Source organism: Aphelocoma coerulescens, chromosome 4, assembly GCF_041296385.1.
Source record: "Aphelocoma coerulescens isolate FSJ_1873_10779 chromosome 4, UR_Acoe_1.0, whole genome shotgun sequence".
Lineage (NCBI taxonomy): Eukaryota > Metazoa > Chordata > Aves > Passeriformes > Corvidae > Aphelocoma > Aphelocoma coerulescens.
This window is the reverse complement of record NC_091017.1, coordinates 14,863,789-14,886,005: the sequence shown is the minus strand read 5'-3', so window position 1 is coordinate 14,886,005 and position 22,217 is coordinate 14,863,789. Positions and strand designations below refer to the sequence as shown.

Genomic DNA, 22,217 nt, shown 5'->3' with positions numbered 1-22,217 from the left:
CAAGAACAGGGAAGATTATTCTCGCGGAGATTGCCCTAACTGGGGGACAGGGTAATTCTCAGGAATTACTCTGCCTGCTTCTGCTTCCCACTGAAGGTCAGCCCTTCTACCCGGCAAGTACCAGCCTGGAAAGTCTATTTTCCACACACACCACTGAGCGAAGGGATGGAACCGCCTCCCCGCGGGGATCTGAGGGGGCGGGAGCGCGAGAAGCGCTGCGGGGCTCCCGCCGTGCCCCCGCCCCTCGGCGCATGCGCGCGGCGCGCCCCCTGGCGGGCGGCGGGCGTTCCGCCGGACCCGCCGCGGCGGCAGCGGCAGCAGCAGCGCAGGTGAGCGGGGCGGGCAGCGGGCGGGCACCGCGGCTCTCACCCCGGCTCTCAGCTCACACCTCCCCTGCCCTCGCAGCCGGAGGGCTGCACCCCACTCTGCGTTCTTCCCCCGCCGTCCCGCGCCCTCGTACCGCGCTCGTACCGCCATGGCGGCTCCCCCGCCCTTATGTAACGCGCCCCTTGCCCTCAGGTTCCGCTCAGGTGTCCCGGCAGCGGGCTCGGCGGGGCGGGCGGTGCCGCGGTCTTCCCCCTCCTCGCAGCACCGCCGTGGACTGCTACCCCCGGGGCACCCTGGCCAGGGCGGGACGGAGCCGCTCCCGGGAGGGCCGCGGGCCGGGCCCGGCTCCCTCCTCGGCCACGGGGATCGCCGAGATCGGAGCCAGGGAGCCGGACCGAGCGCGGGTGTGTGGTGAATTAAAGTGGAATCCGTGCAAATGGGTACCAGGGCCGGGCTGTGCTCAGAGAGCGCAGAGGCGGCACGGTGCCCGGGCTCGGCATCGGGGGGCTTGTGGTGCGGGGGCATCCACAGAGAGAACCCTGGCAGCCACGCCACTCGAGAAAGAGATAAACGTTAATTAAAAATTAACTGAGCCCGGATTCCACGCGTTTCAAGATGCTCCATGTGCAGACCACAGCCAAAGATAGTGCCTTAGTCAGCTCACTATTGGCGTTTTTTAAAAGATAACGAGTAGTCACTTAGCTTACCCCAAAACAAATATTTGTGCTAAAAAAAACCAGCAAGAAATTGCCCTTTGCTACTGGGGAGAGCCGCAGGAGTTCCTAGCCTTTCCTTCCTTCTCAAATAAATGAGAATTTAGGATGTCACAGCTCCCCCCGCCTGCTTGGCTTTCGTTCCTCCTTTGATGGGTCCCCCCTTCCCATCTCCATTCAAGGCAATTGCTTACTGGCCACTGGGAAGTAGATCTGTGTTTCCTCCTTTTCTTAAGTCATTCCTATATATCCTACACTTGTAAAAGTTACAAAACTCAGGGATACCTGGTTTTCTGTGATTTCTGTGCTGGGTGCAAAGGCTTCGGGAAGGATAATCAAGAAACAAATCACTACAGAGAAGTACCAACAACAAGTAAAATAGCTGATCAAGTGTTGGTAAACAAAACCACAACAGACATGTCACGTATGTCTTTGCTGGAAATGGAGGTTAAGCTGCAAACGGTTCAGCCACCTTCTTCAGGCAACGTGGTCTGAGGTTTTTGAGTCAGTTTGGGCTGAGTCCCCTGTAATCTCTGTGCAAATTCTTGTGCTGTGAAAAAAGCCTGACTGCGTTGTTACATGGCGAGGTTGTGCTTGGGGTTTCTGTGCAGGGTGTTCATTACCTCATTTATTTTGTTAATTGTTAGTAGGATGTCAGTAGCCTGGCATCCAGTTTTCTAGTTGGCCATTTATTTGTAAAGGCAAATGTAACCAGTGACACGAAGACAGGATCATTGTGTAATGACTGCCAGTAACTTGATGCAAGGCAGCACAGTACCACATTACCCAGTGCTTCAGTTCTTCCCCAGCAGGTTTCACCGAACAGATTTTGTAATAATCATTTCCTGCAATGGTTATAACATCTTGGGTTGTGAAGCCTTTTGTCTTGTATTCCCTCTGCCACCTCTTGATTTCAGATTTTGAAGGAGCTTGCAGCTCTGGGACAAAAGGAAGGTGATACTGCTTTATGATTTGAGCTGTTTGTCATGTGAATCTCTAAATGAGAGAATGTGATGATAGTTGGCAGCTAAGGCAGAGAGTCCTGGGAGAAAGGGACTGGTGTCTGTGTGGGAAGCATTGTTTCACTACAGTTCTGGAATGCTCTGGTGGGTACCATGCCTTGATATACACATCCAGGATACAGGAAGCTGCCAAATGACTTAGAAATAATTTTGCTCTCTGTTAATACTTCCCGGGAATGGCTGGACTAAATGCTGCTGTGGAGACTATTAAACTATTGTTATTTTTAATATGGTCCATCAGAGAAGACAATAGTGCCTCTCCTTGGTAAGGGACTGTTCTGTGTTGTCGTGATGTAGTAGGCTAGTTAAATTTTCGTATCTATCCATCAGCACTTCACTGTGCTCCCATTGCACCGATTTTCAGTGGTTTTTATTTTGTGTTCTACTTTTTGGGTCTTCCCAAGGTTACATTGCATAAATAAACCATGTCTTAGTTACCCTTGTATCTGCAAAGCAGAGTCCTACTTTGCTGTTCTGTGACTTCTGAGGGATTTTGCCGGTTGTTCTGAAGCAAAAGTAAATCAAGCATAAATAAATCATGGCATATTAGGGTTTTGTTTGTTTTTTATAATGCAAAATTGAACAAAATTGCCAACCTGTTATTCTACAAATCCCAGGAGACAGGTGGCCTTTCTGGTGTTTCATGGAAACCAGGTTTAAACCTCAGTAGAACTTCACTGAGCATTGAATCAAAGGGAGCTGGGAAGAAGCTGTCTCAAAACAGCATGAAGGGACTGCCAGGAAGAATTATTTCCAAAAAGAAATTTTATCTGATTATGCTTCTCATGCTCTACAAAACACCTTTTCTGTTGCATTTTCTAAGGAAGAGCAGTCCTCATTCACTGCTTGTGTGTCTACAGCACTGATGGGGTTTTGATTATACATATAAAAATCATTTGATTGATGATTTGGATGAGAGATGGTGCCAGCTGTACCTCTTTTACTGTTACTGAGCTACCTGTGTGACAAGTAACACAAAACCATAATGTCACTTTTTGCTGCAAAGAACCTTGGAAATGCTGAAAGGATTTTGAAACTGTATTAGTGTTGTCTAAGAAACTTTCCTATGTGTTTCTACAAAAGCAATCTTGGTGGTTTTAAACAAGCTAAACCAGTTAGGTGGGTGGATTCTGACTATTTTTCTTTGTTAAATAACTTTCTGCTGAAAAGTGCAGTAGGCTTAGGGTTGTAATACAGTGTGTAATTTGAATATTCCCATGTTTTCCAGCCTCATCTGATTTGACCTAATTAGCATGGGCATCTGAACAGTTTTGCATAAAATTTCCACATCATCCTTGATAGAATTAGTGAATGGAGAATGGGAGAGAGCTGAGGATTTTCTACACTATTTCATCTATTAATTTTTTTCCCTCCATGTTCCTTCTTGCTGATGTAGCTGTAACCAGACTGAGCAGTGAAACAGCTGCTTGCACAGTCCCTGCCAAAGCTGCTGCTTGTCTGCAGTTTGCACTGCAGCTGCCTCCTACACTTCCCACTTCTCTCCATCTGTGTCTTCCTTAGCTCTGCCAGCTGTCCTTTTTCCAAACGTTCAAGTTTTCTTAGCACAACACAAGACAACAACTGAAATTGCTCTGTTAGGTGGATTAAACTGGAGAAGATCTTGTTGCTGCCTCTGCTGTTCTGATCTTGTGGGCAGCAGTGAGAGCATTTCATTACCCACAGAGACTCACCAGGCTCTGTGTTAGACAAGTTAGTTTTACACAGCCACACGTACAAAGGCACATTTCTCATCTCCTTCGATTAAAAGGCCTTTTTGTTTTTTGAGGGAGGCTGACTGCCCTTCTCTGCACAGATCATGATGTGATTTTCGTTCATCTTTGGGGTGGGTAACTGAAATTACATACAGGATACTTGGTGAAATTTCATCTGTATCTTGATTTCTCCAGCATTTCTGCCACCTTTTTTCCAGCTTCAGTACCACTGATCATAAGGAACATTGGATTTATAGGTATCATAATACCTCTTACCTGAAGGCTGCCTAGTTTTGGTTATAAGTGGGAATTGTGGTTTTGTTAGTTTTGCATCACTGAAGTGTCTTCCTTCCACGTGTCAGAGGAAGAATAAGAATGATCCATTCTTTCTGGGACACCATCTCTCAAGGTGCTCCACAGAGGAAAGAGGCCATGTACTCCAACGTCTAGATTGGCTTGTTGGTCAGGATTCCTGGGATTTAATTTCATTATGGGGGGAAAACAGAGCAATGTTATTCATGTCCTACCACTGTCTGTTGTCTTCAATTTCTTTTTGCTTCAAAATGGAGGTAATTTTTCTCTACTGAACATAAGTACTCTGTATGACTTGAGTAATTTTACACTTAATTCAGCTGAAGATTTAGCTAGAATGTTTGAATCAAAATCACATCACTTTAGGACTGAATTGCAGCAGCTATAAGATAACCTCTTTGTGCTCTGACCTCCCATCCTTTCTTGCTTCTATAAGTGTGAGGAACAGCTAGGAGGGGATCCTCAGTCCCTTGCCTGAGGGCCAGCACTGATGACCAGAACACACTTTGGGGTCTGGAACAGCTGCACTCTTGAGAATAGCAGACATCATCAATATTTCTAAATTTTTAACTTGAGCAAGAAAATTGCTGACTGACTCTCAGCAAATGATGGTGAGCTGTAAACATGTGTGGGGTTTGTTTGGGTTTTTTATTCAGACAGCTACTTCTTCATGAAAAGTGTCAAGCAGCTGTTTACAAGGAATGATAGATGATGTTATGAATGAAGCACTTCCTTTAGTTTCCTTAGAGTCAGTCTCTTACTGTAATGGTTACTTATGCTCTTAATGTTGTGAAAATATTAGACTGTATGGAGGCCAAGATGAAAAAGGGAGCACGTTATTGAAGTTCTGAATGGCTATGGCAGTGTTTTGTTCTGGAGAGGAAAGACTATGTGTGTGTGGCATTCACCCAGGACTAAATTAACCTCAAGTAGTGGGATGTTATTGTTGAATTTCTGTTGATTTGGGGAGCAAATCTGTTAATGGCTCTTCTTTCTTAGTTTGTGGAGTTGAAATATACTGACCTTCATGACTTTGTGATGTGATCTTCAGATTTCCAGAGCTTAGTATCTTGATTCAAGTGCTACTAAAATTAATTTCTTCTTCATTTAAAATCTGAGAACAGAAAAGGCCTATGGCTAAACATGAGTCCAAGCCAGTATTTTCTCCAAATGACACAAGGCTACAGCTGGTACTTCCCATAGCAGATGATGATTTGTTTGAAGACTCAAATTGTGAGATGCTGTAATTAAGAGCACTAGAGGATTTGGGGATAGGTGTCTAAAAAGATTTGCATGACCGAGGTGTATGACAGAAACAAGATGCTCCTGAATTGGTGACTTGGGGGAAGAATAAAAATCTAAGATACCTGTCACAAAGTCTCATCAAAAGAAAGCTGAAGTATGTCAGTCTACTGCTATCTGAATATTTCTGAAGGTTATGTTACACCTTAAATTTTTAACAAGGTGCAGAACCTTCTCTTTACCTGAGGAACAGTAGCTGACTGCTCTCATGTTCCCATACCCATATTTGATATCACAGTACTGGGCACTCCCTCATACATGGTTTTCTTATCTATGGCTGTGTGCCTGAGTAATGCCATTGGTTTCCTCTGGTATCATTTCTAGTTTCTTCCCCTACAATATCAAGTGTGTACTTAGTATGTATCAAATATATAAATCCAAGTATGCACTCAACTTCTTTTCTTACAGGCAAGAGCTCAGAGCATCTCTGAGACCATTATTTGCTATGAACATGAGATACGGATGAAAAACATTGCTTAAAATCAGTTATGTTTGGCTTTTGTATTATTGCTTAGTTCATTTATAGCGTAAAAAATTCACCCCAACAGCAGCACTGATTTCTTCATAAGACTCATGGGTTTTATGTTGGTGTTTACAATGGCATACCCAGAACAGGTAAAATGCACACCATCAGCATTTTTTACCTTGAGACACAGAATAGATGAGGAAAGTATGTGCAGCTGCAGTTAAAGCATGAGGATAAATGTAGCTTATGTGTCAGATGGAAAAACCTTATGGCTTGGGAGCTGTATACTCTAATTTAGCAGTCAGTGTCAGTTCTGTCTGAAAGCAGTGTTTCTGCTCACTGTAGCAATGGTTAGGTGTGAGTAACCAGGACGTGGTGAAGCCAGAGTGTCAAAGACCAAAATAAGCATGAGTTCCCTACAAGTGTGGGCTAGAGATGCTATATCTTACCTCCATTATCATGTGAATGAATAACACATGATGCCTTTCAACATCCTTGTACAGCACTTCAACTACAGTCTTTTCCCTTTCATTTGTTCACGCTAATTTTTATAACCTCAAGAGATTGTGTCTGAAGCTCTGTGTCAGCTTCAGATCTCAGTGCTAATAGTGACTTCTTTGAAGGGCACATTAAACATGAGTACCAGTCATGGAGGATTAATTTGAGAAACATAATATCCTAATGAACTATATATGTATATATATACACACAATATATATATAAGATATAGAAAAATATCTTAGTAATTTGTCAAATCTGGCATAATGCAGCTAGGTTTTCAGCAAAAAAAGGTATTCATTGCTATAAACTATATAAAGATCCTGTGACACATAACATTTTTGAGGTACTCTGTAGTTTTGGAAGAAGTAAGATCTTTCTCTTACTTATCTTTTAAAGGAAGAATACTTATCTTGCTTAAAGCACCACACAGGCAGATATTCCAGGCATGTTTGATCCCACTTTAACCTGCCTGGCCTGGTGCAGCCACCAGCTCTGTCACCACACAGGACATGGAGCTGGCAGCAACCCTGTGACCTACAGCAGGAACGAGTATGGTCGCCTCAGGTCACTTCCTGCTTTTTCTCTGGTACTGATGCAGGAAGAGTTGTAGATTTAATAAGAGGCATGGACACTTTCAAAATCTCCCAAAGGAAAATCAGTTCTGCTCCCAGACATATGACTTAAATTTTTATTGCAGAAGAACTTTTTGTTCTTTTGGTCAGTCCACTTCCTCCAACACCGGTGTCCATGAGCAGAAATCACTGAACTACAGCAATCATCAACTCTTAGCATAGAATGAAGAATGAATGCATCATAAATTAACTAAAAAGGCATGAAACCAAACGTAGTCAGTGTAAGAGGAACATGCTTCTCAATATACTCTGGAGTACCTTCCAGCACTTAAAGGGGGCTTATTACAGGAAGAGTGACTTTACACAGGCAGGTGGTCGCAGGGCAAATGGGAACAGTTCCAGTGAAAAGAGGAGAGGTTTAGGTTAGATGTTAGGAGGAAGTTCTTCTCAGTGAGGGTGGCGGGACGCTGGAAGAAGTTGCCCAGAGAAGCTGCAGATGCCCCATCCCTGCAAGTGTTCAAGGCCAGGCTGGGTGGGGCTCTGAGCAACCTGGTCTAGTGGAAGGCTGGAACTATATAATCTTTAAGGTCCTTTCCAACCCAAACCATTCTATGATTCTATTCTATCTATTTGCTTTTTCTTTTTCATGTCCTTTTCAAGAAGTGTGGACAACAAGTTGGTAAATAATGTCTTTTCCTAAAGGTACTTACATAAGATTCAAGTGGGTCTTTTATTTTTGTCCCTTCTGCTCTCACCTTCCCCAGGTAAGACCATAGGCAGTAATATAACGAAATCAAAGTGTTATGTACTAGCATTACCTAATGTCTAATTTTCTTTTTTGTGTGTATTTTTAAACAGGAAGATGAACAGAACTGAATTTTAGTACCTAGCTCCTGATGGGCTGGATTTTATCTTGGCAGGAGTTTTTGAAGATTGATGCAGTGAGAGAAGAAGCAGCCAATGGCTTCAGAATCCATGGTCCCTGAGCAGGCAAAACAACATCTGATGAAAGGAAAAAGGCGGCAGCAGCAGCAAGCTCGGTCTTCCAACAGTGATGGGGATGACGATGTCTTCGTGTTTGAGGCAAATGAGGCTTGGAGGGATTTTCACAGCTCTCTTCTTCACTTCTTTGAAGCTGGAGAGCTCTGTGATGTTACATTAAAGGTGATACTTGTCACACATCCATTGCATGTAGCAGTCTGAAGATTAAGTTGCAAATAAGTGTGTTGGGAAGTGGCTGTGAATATTGGCAGGGATATGGAAGCCACAGAATCCCTCTTGGATCTGAGGCATCTCTAGAGATGCTCATATTTTTCTCCTTATTTAGGAAGTTTACAGCTGAAATTTAAACACTTAAGATATTGACAATCTGAGAGAGGAAGTACATGATTTTGGCCTCATCCATCTTTCCTTCTAAGCAAGTTTCCACAGTTGGTCAGTAATTACTGTGCAATTCTGGCTCCTTGTAGCCTCTTTGTTCTCAATGCATTTTCATCCCTAATTTTACCTCAATTTCTGCATTTTGTGTTGTTTTGCTAGATTCTTTTCAGCAAACAGGATTTCTGGAACAAATCTATCTTCCAGCATTCTTCAAAGAAAGAAAAAAAAAAACAACCCAGACAGTTGTGTTCTATAGCTGATCAAAGAGTAAAGGAGGAGAGGGAGGAAGGAAATTTTATGATTCTTGCATAGCATTGCTTCAATGCATTGTTTTAAACTCAGCTGTATATTACTTATATCCTGATCACAATAAGTTTGTATCTAGCATGCACAGAAGTGGGTGACAGCACCTCTAAATATTAAGTATTGCTTAGCTAAACAGCTTACTAGTGCAAGATAGTTGCTTAAGGAATAATGATGAAGCACAGTTCCTAAACCAAGAACAAATGACAGATGCCTTTAGGAGAAGTTGTTAGCCTGCCACTTTGACTGTTAGATATGAACAGGGAAGATTCCTGACAGATGTATATCCCTGGTGTTACAAACTCTCCTCATCCCTTTTCTTGTTGACCTCATTCTTACCTTCCTTCCTTTCCAGTTACCCTTGCAAAAAAAAGGCAGACAGTCTTATTTTATAAACATAGTCAAATGTATACTCCTGCTAGGGAAACTTGCCTTGGAAAAAACACTTTACTGGAGCTGCAGTTTAACTTTCCCTAAGTTAGGCTTGTATGAATGTTCATTTGTATGATCTGTGTGGAGCTGCTTTGGTAATTTAAGAATATTAGATGACATGACTTGGCTTTCAGTGAAGGCTGGAGCAACCTGTGGAAATCTTATTGTATGGCTTCCTAAATCAGGGATTTCCAAGTGACTGGTAACTATGTACTTGAATTACAGTTTTCATGGGGGCTTGATTTTTCTTCCTGTAGTGCTCGGGCCTCACTCAGGTTTTAAGAATAATCAGATCTCTACTGAACTTTTTGCTTTTGTGTGTGACTGTGATAGTGAGCAATTCTGGCATTGCTGTTGTCAGACTGATTATTGTTTTAACTGCTGGCTCTTAAAATAGGATTGTTAGTAACTGGAGGGGAACTCTGATTTCAAAATACCAAGAATATGCTAGATAACTTGTGGAAGGTCCCTGCCTATGTTAGAGGGTGGAACAAGATGACCTTTAAGGTCCCTTCCAACCCAAACCATTCTGTGATTTAAAATTAAGCAGATTTGGGTAACATAGTAAAGCCACTTAATTCAAAGGAAGGTTTAGTTAGAGAGTGGGATGATGGGCAGAATAAAAGTGTCTGAAGGTAAGAATGGCCTGGGAGCTTTACGTAGCAGACCACTGGTAGCATTTTTTTGTATCAGTACTGTAGTTAGTTGGTTGGAGTGCTGGTAACAGTAATAAGCTGTGGGAACACACAGGGAGACTCCCTCTGGAATTAATTTAAAATTCTGGAATTTCACCTACTCTCCTGCTGCTGTCATACGAACAGTCTTAGGAGGCTGTTAGAAGGCAGAGAGTGGCAGATGAATACCATCTGCTTTTCTCCTGTTGGTTTGCTTTTTGTTCATTTGGTAGGTCTGAATTGTTCCTTCTGGGGTGATCTGATGTAATCACACTGAAGCATCCATCTTTTCCTCTTTTTTAATCTGCATACTCTTGCTTGTGTGTTTGCTTTCTGTACTCAACTCGCTGCTCACCAGGTAGGTTACACTTGTGTTGATCATACTCTTTAAAAAGGTAGAGCAATTGTGTATTGAATCAGAGCTAGAAAAAACTCCAAAATATCCTTTATAATTTAGTATCTTTTTTTAAGTGCACAACAGCTCTCTGTAACACCTTCATCTGAAAATGAACATGTTGTTTGAGTCGGTCAGGGAAACTGGTTTCTTAAGTCAGCCATCCCTTTATGTTAGTGCAGACTGCAAAGTGACAAAGGCTGTAAGAAAGCACTCCTGGAACACAAATAGCAGTGGATTGTTCATTTACCTTCAATATTTAGATTATTTTTTAATGTAATGGAGTTCTAGAATTTTGTATGTGAAAAGCTTATTTTACATTTTCTGCTCAGAATTTTGAGAAATACCTTCTCTTTATGGGGAATACACTGTCTTTTGTGGCTAAACATTCTAAAAATACTGAAGTGATTGGTAACTTTTAATAACCCCTGAAATAGCTGTTATTCCTATGTTTTTACATAAATTTGCTTCTATAAACATCAGTTCCTTGACAGTAATGAAAGTCCAGAAGTCTAAATTAAGTAGTCTAAAAATGTCACTTTCTAATTTTCCCGCCCTTAAAATCTCTGAGTGTATATAAAACAAGTGTCTCCTGTCTACAAGGTGCATCTAGAATATTTCTACAGAGGCTTCATAAGCCTTTTAAAGAAAGTCAGGTTCAGTGCATCAGTGCTTTTGCTTCCTTGTGTTACGGCTTTGCTCTCCTCTGATCGCCAAGTTACAGCTTAGAATTCCTTGGGATACATGGATGTAGTGTCAGAATTCCAAGGCAAATGGGGTTAATTTGTGTGGACAAAGTACAGACGAAACACATCGAATCTAGAATTCTATTCCAGCTTCACTGCTCCTCCTTTCACAGCCAAAACTGACATTCCAGTAAAACATCAGAGGTTTTTTGTTCTTTTCTTTTCAGGTTGGTTCAAAGCTAATCTCCTGCCACAAACTGGTGCTAGCTTGTGTTATTCCATACTTCCGAGCCATGTTTCTTTCGGAAATGGCTGAAGCCAAGCAGAAGCTGATCGAGATCAGGGACTTTGACGGTGATGCCATCGAGGACCTGGTGAAGTTCGCGTACTCCTCGCGGCTCACGCTGACAGTGGATAACGTCCAGCCACTCCTGTACGCTGCCTGCATCCTGCAGGTGGAACTGGTGGCAAAGGCCTGCTGTGAATACATGAAGCTGCACTTCCACCCCTCCAACTGCCTGGCAGTCAGGGCGTTCGCCGAGAGCCACAACCGCATCGACCTGATGGACATGGCTGATCAGTTTGCTTGTGAACATTTTACAGAAGTGATGGAGTGCGAGGATTTTGTCAGTGTGTCACCACAGCACCTCCATAAACTCCTGTCCTCCAGTGACCTGAATATTGAAAATGAAAAGCAAGTTTACAATGCTGCTATCAAGTGGCTGCTGGCCAATCCACAGCATCACGCTATGTGGCTGGATGAGATCCTTGCACAGGTAGGGCACACAGAGGCACCAAGTGCCTGTCTCATCGCTGGTTTGGTTGTGTAATCAATCAGCTCTTTGTACGTGGGTAGGTCTCCAGCTGAAAATGTTCATAGCTTTTGGTGCCTCGTCCAGTTCACGGTTGGGAGTTGACAGTGTAAGCAAGTTAAGATTTCTTAAATATCAGGGAGAAGTGATATTCTCCTGTTTCTGTAGAGAGAAGGGTACTCACTTTATACATGGCTGGGAGGTGGGGGACCAACAAAAAGCTACATCTGCGCTTGAGCAGAAACGTTTTATATTGACATAAAATAGAAAATAAAGCCATCACTTCACTTGGCTTGCCACTCATACAGCCTAATATGCTCACTGCCCTTGCTGTTACGTATTTGTACTTCAGAATGGAGGCAAAACTGCTGAGTTTTCTTACATGGCTAGGAAAGGAAACTAACAGAGATGTGTCACATCAAGTTGTGCTACTTCTAGAATATTTCATGTATTTCGTTAACGAAAGAGCAAGATGTGTTAGCCCTAGTAGGCTATGAAACATGACAGACTTTTTAATGCTCACTAGACTACCACAGTAGGAGCCAAAAGGAGTTGGCAGTTTAATTGTCTAGACCTGATGCAAGCTCACTGCTTCTGAAAGAAAACACATACAGGTATCAAAAGGTCATTCAGCTGGACTTACTTGAACACCCATCGGACTTCCTCCTGTCAAAGCATTAGCTGCTTCACTTACTCAAGCTCCCTGTGTGCTGGGTATGGGGGTTTAAATACAGTATTTGTGAGAGAATACGTGTGGAGAACCTGTACTGGGAAGGATTTGCATGCCATGTGCTGCAAAACATGCCATGTGTCTTAGCAGGTAGGATTGGCTGTGCAGTTTTAGTTGTCACTGAACTCCAACTTGATTATTTTGCATTTGGCTGAATTGATAACGTTGGCATTATGTGAGTAAGGAGAGGTCCACTAAAATGCTGCTGTCATTGTCTTCATGAATCATTTTTTACGTTTCCTAGGAAAAGGTCACCATGGTTTATTAGCTGTCTTCCAAAAACTTTCAGTTTCATCTAGACTAGCATGAGGTTTTTGGTACAAAAACCCCTTCTTTCTTACACTATGCTTAAACTTACAAGCAATATAATTAGAGATTTAAGAAAGAAAAGTTATATTTATTGCCCAGTTGTGCTAGTAGATGAGATTAACAGTTTTATTCTATTGATGGAAACCAGAGTCTAGATTCAAGCAATGAAAAAGTAAACCCCTTCCTATAAATATGGGTTATTTGCCAGAGCATAGGGAGTCATCAGTTGACTTGGACATTACTGCTAGCTGAAAACATGCCTGGGCTTCTAGGCAGTGATTATCCGTGTCATAATCAGCCTTACGGGTTTTACTCCCATAATGAGGTTCTGAGTCTGTCTGCCTGGAGTTCTTACCACATCACTAACCTCAGGAGCCTGTCAGCAGGGCTGCAGTGGTGCTTTAAAGTAGCCTCAAATAAGCTGGGACAAAATAAAGGAAGAAGTGGGACTGAAAGCAAGGAGGCAAGGAAGAACAGGTAGAGGCACATGCTTGCTTCAATACAGGGATGCTTGTCAGTGCTGTAACAGGCCCATCCTGCTGCTCTGAGAAGCACTGGAGCTACTGGACTTCTTCGCCATTGCTGTTGAGCCAACTGAGAGCTGCTTGACAGCGTTGACTCCAACCCTTAAGAAGTCAGGTGGATTGCTTCAGTTCCCCCCACTAATATTTGTCCCACCTTTGCCTCTGATTGTACTTCATATTCTGCACTGTTTGTCTTACAAAGAAGAATGAAAGGTTTGCTGAAATAAATGGCAGGAAGGATTTTGAGAAGGAAACAATTAACTCCCAACATGTATTTTTTTTTTAATCTTGAAGTCTGTGGAGTCTGCCTTAGAGAAAGGTGTTACTGCACTAGCAATACCTCCTTCATAGACACTTAGTTCATGGTGACAGTGTTTGCTTTTTGACTTGCCACCCAAAGAAAATGAACCATTCTAGCACAAGCCCTCTTAGAGTGGCATAGCAGTGAGCTGAAAATTCATACCCAACAGCACACTAACCTGATAAAGCCCTGGTAAAGCCACGGGTGCTGCCTGCATCATGCTGGGCAGGTGCAGGTGCAGCACAGGCAGCAGCTCATCTTCCTCAGCATGGCCTGGGCCAAGGGACACTTCTCCTCTGTGGCCGAAATGCAAATGGTTGTAGCAAACATTATCACTAAAAAGAACTGTTCATATCACTGTTGTCTGGAGCAACTCTGAGAGCTGCTCTCCTTATTGAAGAGCATGGGGCTGCCAGCTGGCTCCGGAGCTGCCAGCTGGTGCGTGTGCAGCAGTGCTTGGTGACACTCAGCAGTTCAGCCACTTTCTCCAACTGTGTTCATTTCTGTGTCAGGTACGGCTGCCTCTCTTGCCCGTTTGTTTCCTTATGGGTGTTGTGGCAAAGGAAGAGATTGTCAAGCAGAATCTAAAATGTAGGGATTTGCTGGATGAAGCAAGAAACTACCACCTTCACCTGAGCAGCAGGGCAGTGCCTGACTTTGAGTACTCCATTCGCACAACACCAAGGAAGCAGACTGCTGGTAATTAAATGTGTGTCTGGTTACCCAGTAGGGAGTGGTGTGAAGAAAAGGCAGCACATCTGTGCAGGTGTCTTGATAGCAAGCAGGTATAGCTTGGTATCGAGGGTTGTTCATGACTTAATGCAAAATTGGGAAAGCCATTATGTACCTCTCTGGTATTTAGGTAATGTGCTGCATTTTCCTAGCAGAGCTTTAGCAGTCATTTTCTTTCTTTAAAGCATTAATAATTTATCCTGATTGGCTCTATCTGTATTAAAGCCAGAGCTGTTAAGTATGTTATGACCAGGCAATCTGTTCAAAGCTGTACTGAAAACAGTGGACAGTTCTCTTTCAGTGTTGAAGGCTGAGCTAACTTTTAAAGTCTTTGACTAACCTACACCAAAAGTGAGTGATGAATATTAGACTGCAAATCATAATTTCTCCATCATTGTATTTAACAAACAATGGATTTACCTCCTTAAGCCAAATCACAAAAAGCATATTTAAAATATGCATTGTTTTTACGAGAGCCTAGATAGCTAATTGCCATAGCAGCATGTCAAGCAAAGGCCAAAATCCAGTATCCAGTTATAAAGGGCAGTGACTGTGCTCCTTGAAGTGAAATAAAATTTGCCCCGAGCTACATAATTTTCAGTTGCTCTGCTATACAGCTGTTTTTCCCCATCCTCCTGCTAGTTCTCTGGAAACCTGATTTGTGTTCTCCAGGTGTGCTGTTCTGTGTCGGTGGCAGAGGTGGATCGGGTGACCCCTTCCGCAGCATCGAGTGTTACTCTATCAGTAAGAACAACTGGTTCTTCGGCCCTGAAATGAACAGCAGGAGGAGGCACGTGGGTGTGATCTCCGTGGGAGGTCAGTAACCCTATTCAAGCAACCCCAGGCAAAAGGCACTTGTTTGCTCCTTCTGCTGAATTGGTACTTTCACTAGCTGTACAAGTAGTAAACAAATTGCTTAATTGTTGGATAGTCTTCAATTTAGTAAAGCTTCTCCCTCTTGAAGGAGTGTTTGGTCCTGAGCCAGTGTGAGACTGTGTTTATGGAAAAGACATTACTGGGAACTGACAGAGTTGGGCTGTTTCAGACTTGGGAAGGGGGAAGGCTCCATGCAGACCTTATTGTGGCCTTTCAGTACTTAAAGGGAGCTTACCAGAAAGATGAGGACAGGCTTTTTAGTAGGGCCTGTTGTAACAGGACAAGAGGTAATGGCTTTAAACTAAAAGAGGGTAGATTTAGACTAGATATCAAGCAGAAGTTTTTACAGTGAGGTTGGTGAAAACCTGGAACAGGTTGCCCAGAGGGGTGGTAAATGTCACATCTCTGGAAGCGTTCAAGGTCAGACTGGATGGTGCTCTGAGCAACCTGAAAATGAAAATGCCCCTGCTTATTGCAGAGGGGCTGGACTAGATGAACTTTAAAGGTTCCTCCCAGCCCAGCTGAACTGTATATAGCCTCTTGCCTTAAATAGGTGATTTACTTTTTAAAAATCCATTTATAAAGAAACAGCCTTACACAGCAGTCACCCAGAATTTTCTAGTGCTCATACTGGCTCCCTTCTTTATCCATACTGGAAAGTTACTAAGACCATAACTCTTCCAAGAGCAGACCTAGCTTTATTTTTGGGTCTCCATCTTGTGAAAACAGGTCTGTGCAGTCCAGAGCAGCTTCGCACCAATAATACAGCTTTCCCTTGTACATGGTAGCCTCTCTGTTGCTGCAGCAGAACAGAGATAATTTTTCTCCATAGAAAATCTGAAGAGACTGGTACATGTGTCCAAACTGATTTGACCTGCAGTACTTAAATTAGGGGAAGATTTTTTTGTCTACATAATCTCAAGCTTTGTGTAAAAGTCCACACTAGAACAGATTCCTGGTTGAGTACAGCATATAAAACTCTGATATTGAAAACATTCTAAAACTTTTACCTGTGTTTGACCTCTTTGTCTCCACATAGGCAGGGATGTTATATAAATGAAAACTAAAATGTTGCCAAGCAATCTCTGTATCAAAAGATGTCTGTGTGTTCAGGTAAAGTCTACGCAGTAGGTGGACATGATGGAAATGAACACTTAGGAAGCATGGAAGTCTTTGATCCTCTCACAAACAAGTGGATGATGAAGGCATCAATGAACACAAAGAGGTATACATATGTCTCACGCTCCAAGTCCTAGTCTGTGATGTGCCATTTCTTGCCGATGCTGAAAAACATCCTGCCTGTTCTGCCTTTTTTGGGTGTTTTCAAACTGTTCTATTTCTAGGATTTCCCCCCCCCCATTTTGGAGCTTTATGCTATAAATAGATTACCCTTTTGTTCTTTTTTTTTTTTTGGAGGAGCTGGCTTCTGGAGCAGGGACCTCTTCTACTCCAGCTATGTGCTTGCATTCTGGCATCTAGGGCCTGTCTGCTATGCCCAGTAAACAGCTTGGAACTGATGAACTGGTTCTGTGGGTTTTTTGCTCTTTTTAAGAATGAGCAAAATAACTGCCAGCATAACATGAAAAGTGAAATACTTCATAGTGAAAATAAAAAAAGTGAAATACTACACCAGGAAACAAATAGCTGCCTATGTTTTTCACACAAAAGTCCAGAAGTACTCAATATGAAAGTCAGATTGAGGACTTTTCTTGCCTTGACATTTAAGATTCTTTTAAGGAGTTACTGGACTCAAAGGTCTGTAATTTTTTGTTTCTGCTGTTATTTAAATCAGTATCCTTAATTCTGCATTCCATTTTGTTATTTGTTTTTTTGAAAAGCATCACCCACAAGTAGGAGTGAAATATTAAGTATGGCTAAGTCCTAAAGCTATTTGTAGCTGTCACCTAATTAAAGTAGAAGACCCACACTCTGGAAGTGGCTTGCTCTGCTTCCTCCCTCTTGCCACCACCCTGGGGCATAATCTCAGCAACAATCAGCCCTAGGTTTTTGTGGCATTACTGAGTACCCGGGTAAATGGAAGGGTTGCTGTGCCTTGGCTACCTCCCAGCTCCACTCCTCCCATTCATGGAGGCATTGGAACACTTAGTAGAGAAAACAACTGCCACCATTAAGTGGTGTCTGTGTTATCTGCTGAGGCAATTTAAGATAAGCCCAAGATCTTGCCACACTGTTTGTTCTGTAGAAAGATTGTGCCTCCCTTGCTCCTGCCTCCTCTTTAATGAGACAAGAATATTGTCAATGACATGGTAGATCACCTCTCTTGGTAGTTAAAGCAGAAACTTAATGCTCATATTCTAGACCATACTTTCAATTTTATAGTACTGATTGTACTCTCATATTGGTAGATATAGTACAAGCAAGTCTGACAACCATTTTAACACTTAATAAAAATACACCAGAATGGAAGAAATTGCAATTAAATCTTGCTAGAGTTCAGCTATTTATTATCCAGCACAGGTTTGTCTTTTAATATGTATTAGTATCACCCCCAGTCATTCTCAAATGGTAGCAGCCAGCTATACCAACAAAGTTAAAACCAGCAGGTTTTGGTTCATCACCAGATTCAGTAAAAGAAAATAGGAGGCATAAAAGTTCAGTACTGAGATAGAGAAATCATACCTAAGACATTGTCACATATCCAGATATGTCAGCAGAGGACTTGGCCTTAGAGTTGACATTCAGTCAAAATGACATGGGTGTGCAGAGAGCCAGCCACATGATTTACTATAAACGTCACTTTTTAAATTTGCATTACTCTTTCCCCCCTAGTTTGAAAGAGGCACCATTCATGTACCATTGCATTTGCTGTGTGGCTCCCTCTGGTTAAGGATTTGCACTGAGGTGTTGGTGCTGTGTTTCCCTAGGAGAGGCATCGCCCTGGCGTCCCTGGGTGGCCCCATTTACGCCATCGGGGGGCTGGATGACAACACGTGCTTCAGCGACGTGGAGCGCTACGACATCGACTCGGATCGCTGGAGCACCGTGGCCTCCATGAACACTCCCCGGGGCGGCGTTGGCTCCGTAGCCCTGGTGGTGAGTCACTGCTTCCTCCCAGGCTGTGGCCAGCTGGGGAACCCACCTGCTTTTCGGAGCTGCTTTCACAAGGCAGAACACAAGGTCTTGAACAAAATGCAGCTGGTGGGTCTGAGCGCCTCTGGTCATCAAAACCCTGTGCAAAAAGTAGGGATATTTAGGATAATACTCATATCAAATTGAACTGTTTCAACAGTGTTTGAGATACTGGGAGGAATACCCTTCTAATGACATGTATAGTGCTTCCTGTCTCACTCAGCAGCTTGGTTTGTCATGGTCACTGTGTTCAAAAGTACCAAATGCATGCTGTACTTTAATCCCTTTATTCTCTGAAAAAGAGCTGCAACACTACGTAACAGTTTCACTTCTTTTAATTGCAAGAGATAGCATTTATGTTCGATAATTACATCTGTTGTTGGAATTCTTAAATAAAAGTGGATATACCACATTTTCCTATAATTTTAACGCTGCTTATGAAAAGCTGAGTAAAGGCAACTACATCACAAATAATCTTTGTGCAACTGTTTTCCAGAACCATGTTTATGCTGTGGGTGGCAATGATGGTGTAGCATCTCTTTCCAGTGTGGAGAAATACGATCCCCACTTGGATAAGTGGATAGAAGTGAAAGAGATGGGTCAGCGAAGGGCTGGGAACGGTGTCAGTGAGCTCCATGGCTGCTTGTATGTTGTGGGTGAGTAGGGATGTGGCATTTTATAGTGCTGCTGCTGCCAAGTGCTGGCCTTTGGAAGAGGCTGTTGTTGCTAGAGGAACCGGGAACAGATAGAGCTGACCTGTACTTGGTGTTCTTGGGCAGGAGAAGAAAGCAGGCACAACCAGGGCACGCTTAAACGAAGGTACGTTAGCAAGGAAATGAAAAGCAGCTCCTAACCCACATTTCAGGAGGGCTGATCTGTTAAGGGCAATATGTCCGTATTAGAAAATCCTCCCAAGATTCACTACTCTTGAGTTTCCTTTTAGCAAACTATTCTTAAATTAACATGCTTTCAAAGCACTCGAGTTGTGTTCTGAGTGTAGACAACAGTAGCTTTTTTTGCACTTATTCCACAGCTTCTTGTCTTGTGTGCTACCTTGTATTTACCTGCTTTCCTGAGAGAGGAAGATGCCAGGTAGGTGTGCCATAGTGATAGTTAAAAAGCTCTAAGTGCTAAATAGGTTTCAAAAAAAATGCTCCTCTGACAGCTTCCCCAGCAAGGGGAATGCATCACTGAGTCTTACATGAGGATTTCTTTTTCCCTACTCATATATTTGCCAATGCTGTAATTTGAGAATGCTGTTAGAGTATGTTTTGCATAAAGTAAAATAAGTTCACGATTGAGACCATCCTTTTGCTGGTGTTAGGTTTCTTTCTCTTCCAAATGGGAAGCTGTTTCATTATAAGTATGATGAATTCAAGGAGAAAAATAATAAAATTAGAATCCTTGCAACTAGAGTAGAATAAAACTGTCACTCTGAGTGATGCTTGTGCAGTGAGAGGAGGGAGAGCTGTTAGGGTAATTTTTAGGAGCATGTAAAGTTCCAGTAAAGAGAGAGCTGGACAGGACCCCCTGAATGCTGAGAATGCCAGTCTTGGATATTCCCTGCACCAGAAGTGCCAAAAGCTGACCCTGTGATGGTTGTTTGCAGGTGGCTTTGATGACAACTCGCCCCTGAGTTCGGTGGAGCGGTTTGACCCACGCTGTAACAAATGGGAATATGTGGCAGAGCTTACAACTCCGAGGGGTGGTGTTGGCATAGCGACACTGATGGGGAAAATTTTTGCAGTTGGAGGTCATAATGGCAACGTGTACCTGAACACAGTGGAAGCATTTGATCCCATAGTGAACAGGTAATTTCAAATGTTTTGCTTGGCTTAATAAGACAAGGAAATCTGCCTGTATGAAAACACCAGCATAGAAACAGTGTGCAGGAGGAGTCTAGCTGTTGTTTCCTGGTAATAATTGAATAATATCCATAACTATCAATGCAGGACTGCTGCTTATATCACTAGGGCAGTCTTCTAAATATTTAAGCACCTCCTCCTCTGCTCCTCTCTATCCCTTGTCCTCACCCTTTCATTCAGTAACATTCTCCTGCTTGTTTCAATCTGATTTTGCACTAAGTGGGGTGCGTTTTTGTGCAGAGTGAACAGCTAGGCAGTGTAACAGAATTTCAGGCACGGAAAATACTTCCAGGTTGCTCAGAAAGGGCAGGAACTTAACTTTCCTTTTTTGCCGTAGGTGGGAACTCGTGGGCTCAGTGTCGCACTGCAGGGCAGGGGCAGGTGTGGCCGTGTGCTCCTGTCTCAGCAGCCAGATCCGGGATGTGGGCCAAGGGTCCAGCAATGTTGTGGACTGCATGTGAGCTCTGCTGCCTCCACCAAATTCCAAAGGAATGCTACTAGGGAGGCACTGTGCAGCTTTTAAACACTGGGTTTTGTATGGTAGGTTAAGGAATAAATCAAATACATTTTCTTTGTGAAAATGGTATCTTCTGCAACTGTAAAGCTTTTGGTGGCTTTCTGTCAGTAGTGATACACAAAAGCCTGTGAAAACATGGAATAAAAGTGTGACTCACAGGAACAAACCTGCCAAGAACTGCAATCATCCCATTTCTGAGAAGCTATAATTTCAGAATCATTTGAGGCAGCTATTGCAGGGACTCAGTATTGAACTGTAAATCAATCAGGCATGTGGTGAGGAGCGCTGCAGCAGCTCCTGCTGCTGAGCTTCCCCCAACAGCCCTGCTGCATGTTCTCTGGAGAGCTCGAGTGCCATTTCATATAACTTGTTTTCTGGAATGGAGTCTTAAACGTTTCCCAGTTGTACAAGACCTTTGGAACAGAAGGTGTCTCAAGTTTTAGAAGGTAACGACATCCCTGATGCACACGGAGATAGCTGAGGCAGAGAAGTTCACTGCTCACCTCCCAAGGGAATGCTGACAGCAGTGGAAATTGCAGGGATTCAGTCTGAAAACTGTCTTAAAAAGTACTTTCTTGAGCTAATAAACTTGTTAAAAGCTGGAAAGATTCTTGATCTGAGTTTAGCCACTGGAATACTGGGATTCTCTAGTCTTCAGTAAAATCTGTAGTTACTACCCTCTTCTCCAAAGGAGTGTTTCTGTTGAGAGATCCTTCCTGAATTTGTCCTACTTTGAGATGGTACTGTGTGAAAATGTAGGCTTCAGTGGTGTTTGAATCACCATTTTTATACAAAATGGAAATGCATAATAAAATTTGTGGTATTCTGTAAAACTTTTAAGTGCAACTCTAGAAGACATGACTGATTTCAGTATCCAGTAGCAGCTCTGGTAACATTCTCAAGGTTGGCTCTTTTAAGGGAGCAGATAAAAGGGAGCAAAACCTTAAATGAACCAAAGAGAGTCAGCAGAAAGATAATTGGTAATAAACCAGTACTTCCATCAAAAATTGAGACAGCAACATGACAGCCCTGCATCACCTTGAACAGACCAAGTGACAATCCTTTGTGACCAAAGTTTCACAGTTACCAAGTCGTTCCAAATGCCCAGGGAGAACAGCAAATTTCTCTGCATTCAGAACCAGGAGAGGCAGGACAGCAGGAGCAAGGCACAGTTGTATTTTTCTGCCGAGTTACCATCATTTAGCTTCCCTGCCCGAAATGGCTTTGCACTTTGGTAGCACCCAGGAACAAAGTGAACGGTACTGTAAATAATGAAACACTGCAATAAAACATTTGTACTTCAAAGCACCTTGTTTATTGTGTGTCTGGAGCTTGCTGGTGCTGGGAAACATTACAACACTGAGTATTTTTTGGTTTCTGCAGTGTGTATTTCTCAACAGGAAGCTTCTGTTGGCAGAGAGAATCCTGCATTACAGCCATGGGCTGTTCCACCCCGCTGCCCTCCTCTCAAGGATGTGGTTACTCTTGTGGCTCTTCACCTGACTGAAGGGTGGAAAGGAGGGATAGAGGTTCCCTCTCTGGGACTAAATGCTGCCTTCTATGGATGTCCTGGCTAACAAAAACCCCAAGTTTTCTACCAAGTGACCCTGACTGTGAAACCAAGTGCAGGTTGCCAGCTGATCCATTTTCTCCTCTGGGTGGGAG

General features: G+C 43.0%; 1 protein-coding gene across 4 annotated transcripts; it reads left to right on the top strand.

Moving 5' to 3' along the window:
• Window positions 1–258: 258 nt before the first annotated feature.
• On the top strand, window positions 259–21,860 carry KLHL8 (kelch like family member 8). Of its 4 annotated transcripts, none has more exons than XM_069012763.1 (10): window positions 259–329; window positions 7,786–8,091; window positions 11,024–11,572; window positions 13,985–14,171; window positions 14,877–15,020; window positions 16,194–16,305; window positions 17,966–18,134; window positions 18,667–18,826; window positions 19,780–19,981; window positions 20,373–21,860. In XM_069012763.1, the coding sequence occupies exons 2-10, from the start codon at window positions 7,888–7,890 to the stop codon at window positions 20,494–20,496; spliced, it is 1,851 nt and encodes a 616-aa protein (XP_068868864.1). In that variant the 5' UTR covers window positions 259–329; window positions 7,786–7,887; the 3' UTR covers window positions 20,497–21,860. The 4 variants fall into 4 exon arrangements, 3 of the variants coding, with proteins under 3 accessions (XP_068868864.1, XP_068868866.1, XP_068868865.1); XM_069012765.1 differs by lacking the exon at window positions 20,373–21,860 and adding an exon at window positions 19,204–19,262 and having other exon boundaries at window positions 19,780–19,899; XM_069012764.1 differs by having other exon boundaries at window positions 261–329; window positions 7,848–8,091.
• The last annotated feature ends 357 nt before the right edge of the window (window positions 21,861–22,217 follow it).